At 46.0% G+C, this 5152-nt stretch overlaps 1 protein-coding gene across 1 annotated transcript; it reads right to left on the reverse strand.

The window, feature by feature from the left end:
• Positions 1-2918: 2918 nt before the first annotated feature.
• Positions 2919-3920, reverse strand: gpr6 (G protein-coupled receptor 6; the record flags this gene model as incomplete). Its single annotated transcript, XM_081378089.1, is given in 2 exon segments — positions 2919-3378; positions 3380-3920. Coding segments are annotated over 2 exon segments (987 nt in total). The 5' UTR covers positions 3907-3920.
• Positions 3921-5152: the final 1232 nt, after the last annotated feature.

Raw genomic sequence — 5152 nt, forward strand, 5'->3', positions numbered from 1 at the left:
TTAGTGTACCGTATGCCAGTCAGAGCTGTGACATCTGGTGCCGTGACCCGGGTGCGAGTGAGCTTTAGTGTAACGTACGCCAGTCAGAGCTGTGACATCTGGTGCCGTGACCCGGTTGCGAGTGAGCTTTAGTGTAACGTACGCCAGTCAGAGCTGTGACATCTGGTGCCGTGACCTGGGTGCGAGTGAGCTTTAGTGTACCGTATGCCAGTCAGAGCTGTGACATCTGGTGCCGTGACCCGGGTGCGAGTGAGCTTTAGTGTAACGTACGCCAGTCAGAGCTGTGACATCTGGTGCCGTGACCCGGTTGCGAGTGAGCTTTAGTGTAACGTACGCCAGTCAGAGCTGTGACATCTGGTGCCGTGACCTGGGTGCGAGTGAGCTTTAGTGTAACGTACGCCAGTCAGAGCTGTGACATCTGGTGCCGTGACCCGGGTGCGAGTGAGCTTTAGTGTAACGTACGCCAGTCAGAGCTGTGACATCTGGTGCCGTGACCTGGGTGCGAGTGAGCTTTAGTGTAACGTACGCCAGTCAGAGCTGTGACATCTGGTGCCGTGACCCGGTTGCGAGTGAGCTTTAGTGTAACGTACGCCAGTCAGAGCTGTGACATCTGGTGCCGTGACCTGGGTGCGAGTGAGCTTTAGTGTAACGTACGCCAGTCAGAGCTGTGACATCTGGTGCCGTGACCCGGTTGCGAGTGAGCTTTAGTGTAACGTACGCCAGTCAGAGCTGTGACATCTGGTGCCGTGACCCGGTTGCGAGTGAGCTTTAGTGTAACGTACGCCAGTCAGAGCTGTGACATCTGGTGCCGTGACCTGGGTGCGAGTGAGCTTTAGTGTAACGTACGCCAGTCAGAGCTGTGACATCTGGTGCCGTGACCCGGGTGCGAGTGAGCTTTAGTGTAACGTACGCCAGTCAGAGCTGTGACATCTGGTGCCGTGACCTGGGTGCGAGTGAGCTTTAGTGTAACGTACGCCAGTCAGAGCTGTGACATCTGGTGCCGTGACCCGGGTGCGAGTGAGCTTTAGTGTAACGTACGCCAGTCAGAGCTGTGACATCTGGTGCCGTGACCCGGGTGCGAGTGAGCTTTAGCGTAACGTACGCCAGTCAGAGCTGTGACATCTGGTGCCGTGACCTGGGTGCGAGTGAGCTTTAGTGTAACGTACGCCAGTCAGAGCTGTGACATCTGGTGCCGTGACCCGGGTGCGAGTGAGCTTTAGTGTAACGTACGCCAGTCAGAGCTGTGACATCTGGTGCCGTGACCTGGGTGCGAGTGAGCTTTAGTGTACCGTATGCCAGTCAGAGCTGTGACATCTGGTGCCGTGACCCGGGTGCGAGTGAGCTTTAGTGTACCGTATGCCAGTCAGAGCTGTGACATCTGGTGCCGTGACCTGGGTGCGAGTGAGCTTTAGTGTAACGTACGCCAGTCAGAGCTGTGACATCTGGTGCCGTGACCCGGGTGCGAGTGAGCTTTAGTGTAACGTACGCCAGTCAGAGCTGTGACATCTGGTGCCGTGACCCGGGTGCGAGTGAGCTTTAGTGTAACGTACGCCAGTCAGAGCTGTGACATCTTGTGCCGTGACCTGGGTGCGAGTGAGCTTTAGTGTACCGTATGCCAGTCAGAGCTGTGACATACAGAACAACATTTTAACTCTCAAATTAAAGGGATAGTTCAGTCAAAATCACCATTATGTCTTTATTTGCTCACTGTCATTGCAAAATTTTCTTTCTTTTGCAGAACTCAAAAGATGATGTTTTGAAGAACGTTGGGAACAACATTTCAGCCCATTGAAAAAAACAGACATTTCTTAAAATATCTTGGGTTTGGAACGACAGGAATGAGTACAGAATGATCATTTTTAGGTGGACTGTCCCTTGTATTATTAGTTCCTCACACACACACACACACACACACACACTTTGACCTGACAAAGCAATGAAAAACGTGAGCTTTTCATGTTTTATTTTGTGTTCACTGTTTTGTATAAAATGTACATTCATGGACAACTTTACAAAATAGAAAACCCACCACACAAGTGAAACACATAGGCCTATGCAATACTGCTTTGGCATGTACATTTGTACAGTAAAGTGCAACATGTGGCATATAAATAAATAAATAAATAAATAATATAAATATACATTCTTGATGCGCGTCGTTGCTCGTTCACAGCGTGTCGAGACGTCCTGGTCTCAATAAAGTGCAATTGAACAACGGACACTTTGAGCGCCATATTCACACGAATGAGTGTCTAACCCCATAAATCCTCCTGTATCATATTTGATGCACACATTTCTAAGGCCTCTAAATGATGCAAATGTTGCTGTTTCACTCAATCTCCTCAGTCCTTCTTTGTCTGATTGATATTTAGACTCTTTTATCAAGTAAAAGTCTTTTAGTGTAATTGTACAAACGTCCTCCTTCAGCTCGTGTTTTTCTGCTGTCAAATCTGCATTTCTGATTTCATTTTATCAAGTAAACTTAGAATAACTTTGATATTGTTAGTAATATTTCATCTGCTCTGAAGCAGCTTCGGTTTACTTGATTATCAGACATTATTTAATAGAAGAATCATGAGTATCATCAGGCTTTTGAGGAAGGTTTATTTGTTCATCTCTCAATCATCATTATATTGCGTCGCATTATATGTTTTGATCATAAAACTAAGCATTTAAACCAAGACATTATTTGGAGATATTTATAGTCTGCAACACTAATAAAGATCTCATTGATTTACATGACCTTAATTTTTGACCATATAAACTAAAGTTTGGGTCTCCTGTTTGTTTCTCACTATCTCAGACCATGAGAGCCATAAAAGCCTGATGCATCAAACATGATGCTCAACAAAAAAACACTCTTTTTGTATTTTGTCTAAAGGTTCGATAAACTATCCAAACAGATTGAAAAGCATGATCTAGACCTCGCTGGGCGATCTGGAGCGATACGAGCCGTTGCTGTGAAAGCATCCGCAGAAGAGCATGTAAAGCGAGCGCTGGATCTCAGGGTTTCGGTAGGCGTAGATGATGGGGTTGATCATGGAGTTGTACGTGGCGGGGAGTAGCGTTGCGTACGTGTACACCGGCGGATACTCGCGCTCTCCCACTAAACAGTAAATGGCGAAGGGAAGCCAGCTGAACCCGAAGGTGCCCAGGATGATGGCGAGCGTGGAGACACCCTTCTTAGTGGCCACGTAATGCGAGGTGGTGAAGAAGTGCTGCTGAAGAGCGATCTGGTGCGCGTGACGACACACGATCTTGCAGATCTTGAAGTACAGGCTGAGCATGAGGATGAAGATGACGAAGAACGACGCGGCTAGCAGAGTGAGGTTTGTGCGTTTGAGCGGGCGCACGATACTACAGGTGGACTCGTCCTCTGCCTAAAACCGGCATCAGTCCCAGTCCGAGAGACGCTCCCCACGTTCCCACCAGCATCAGATGCACATAATGAAGCGTCTTCTCGGAGAAGTACGTCAAAGCGTTGTAGAGCGACAGATACCGGTCGATCGTGATGGCCAACAGGCTGCTGATGGACGCCGTGAAGGAGGACACTAGGAATCCCACCGTAATGAGGCTTATGGTCTCGGATGACACCAGATACTGGAACGCGAAGTTCAGGATTAATCCCATTCCGGCCAGTAGGTCAGCGGTGGCGAGGCTGCCGATCAGCACGAACATGGGGTTGCGTAAGGTCGGCGAGTAGAAGATGATGGCCACCACGATGGCGTTCTCACACGCGATCACCGTCCCCGACAGGCACAGCATGATGTCCCACGGGTTCACGTGGAAATCCAGGGCCGCCGATGACAGCGCCAGGCTCCGGTTCCCGTCCAACGCTTCGGCTTCAAGCCACGAGGAGGACGGCAAACCCACGGCGCTCTCGTTGAGCGCTCCGCTCTCGTTCATCTCTCAGCCTGGAGACCAAACAATGACGACAGTCAGAAAAACGCATCTAATACATCTATAAATGACATCACTATAGCATTTGCATGAGAACCAACTGCAGCTGAATCTAAGAAAGAGCATTTTCCTCATGCACTAGGCAAAATAAATGATTTTATTTGAGCATTTTAAACATTATAAGCTCTTATAGTTTGGGAAATGCATCAAATAAATTTATAAATTACATGTAGGGACATCACTGTATAATTTGCATGGAAATCAATATGTGCTGAATCTAAGAATGAGCATTTTCCTCATGCACAAGGCAAAATAAATGATTTTATTTGAGCATTTTAAACATGATAAGCTCTTATAGTTTGGGAAATGCATCAAGTCTATAAGTGTCATTTGCATGAAAATCAATTGGAGCTTAATCTCAGAATAAACATTTTCCTCATGCACAAGGCAAAATAAATGATTTTATTCAAATTGTTTAAACGTTATAAGCTCTTCTAGTTTGGGAAATGCCTCAAGTAAATCTAAAACTGATATGTAGAGACTTCACTATCATCGTCATGAAGAAATCTCTGAAACTCGTTGGCGCTGTCCGCGGTGCTGAATCTTACAACGAGCATTTCCTTCACGCAAAAGCCCAAATAAAGCAGTTTATTTGAGCGGAAACATCTTCTAAACATTATAAGCTCTTAGTTAAGGAAAATGCATCAAATAAATGACATGCAGAGATTCTAAATAAGAATAAGAATCGTATGCAACGACATTCTTACGTGCCAAGTACTTTTTGCATTCAATTAATGCGGGCAAACATACAAACACTGCATTTAACATTATTCACAACAACACATCAAGAAGTTTCATAGTATCATTTGCAAGAAGAAATCTCTCTGATAGCTGGACATTGAAAATCAATTGGAGAAAAGGAGAAGGAGCGTTTTCCTCACGGCCGAGGCGAAATAAGGGGTTTTATTTGAGCGGAAACATCTTTTAAGTTATAAACTCTTAGTTCAGAACATAATCTGCTCAATCTTACTGAAAATCGCTCCAAATAGGAAATCAAAAAACCCACTTTTACCCACAGAAAGAAAATCACAAAACGTTCGTTTGTGCGTAAAAAGCGTGAAACGCATGTTTTCAGTCTAATCCTGCACAGTCGACGCGTGTCTTTGAGTTTTGATGAAATAGAAATAGTCGTCACTCCATGACTGCATGTGGACCAAATCGCATCCAGACTAAGACATATTAAGAAGTGAAA

The sequence above is a fragment of the Scardinius erythrophthalmus genome (genome assembly GCF_964197995.2).
Source record: "Scardinius erythrophthalmus genome assembly, chromosome: 11".
Taxonomy (NCBI): Eukaryota; Metazoa; Chordata; class Actinopteri; order Cypriniformes; family Leuciscidae; genus Scardinius; species Scardinius erythrophthalmus.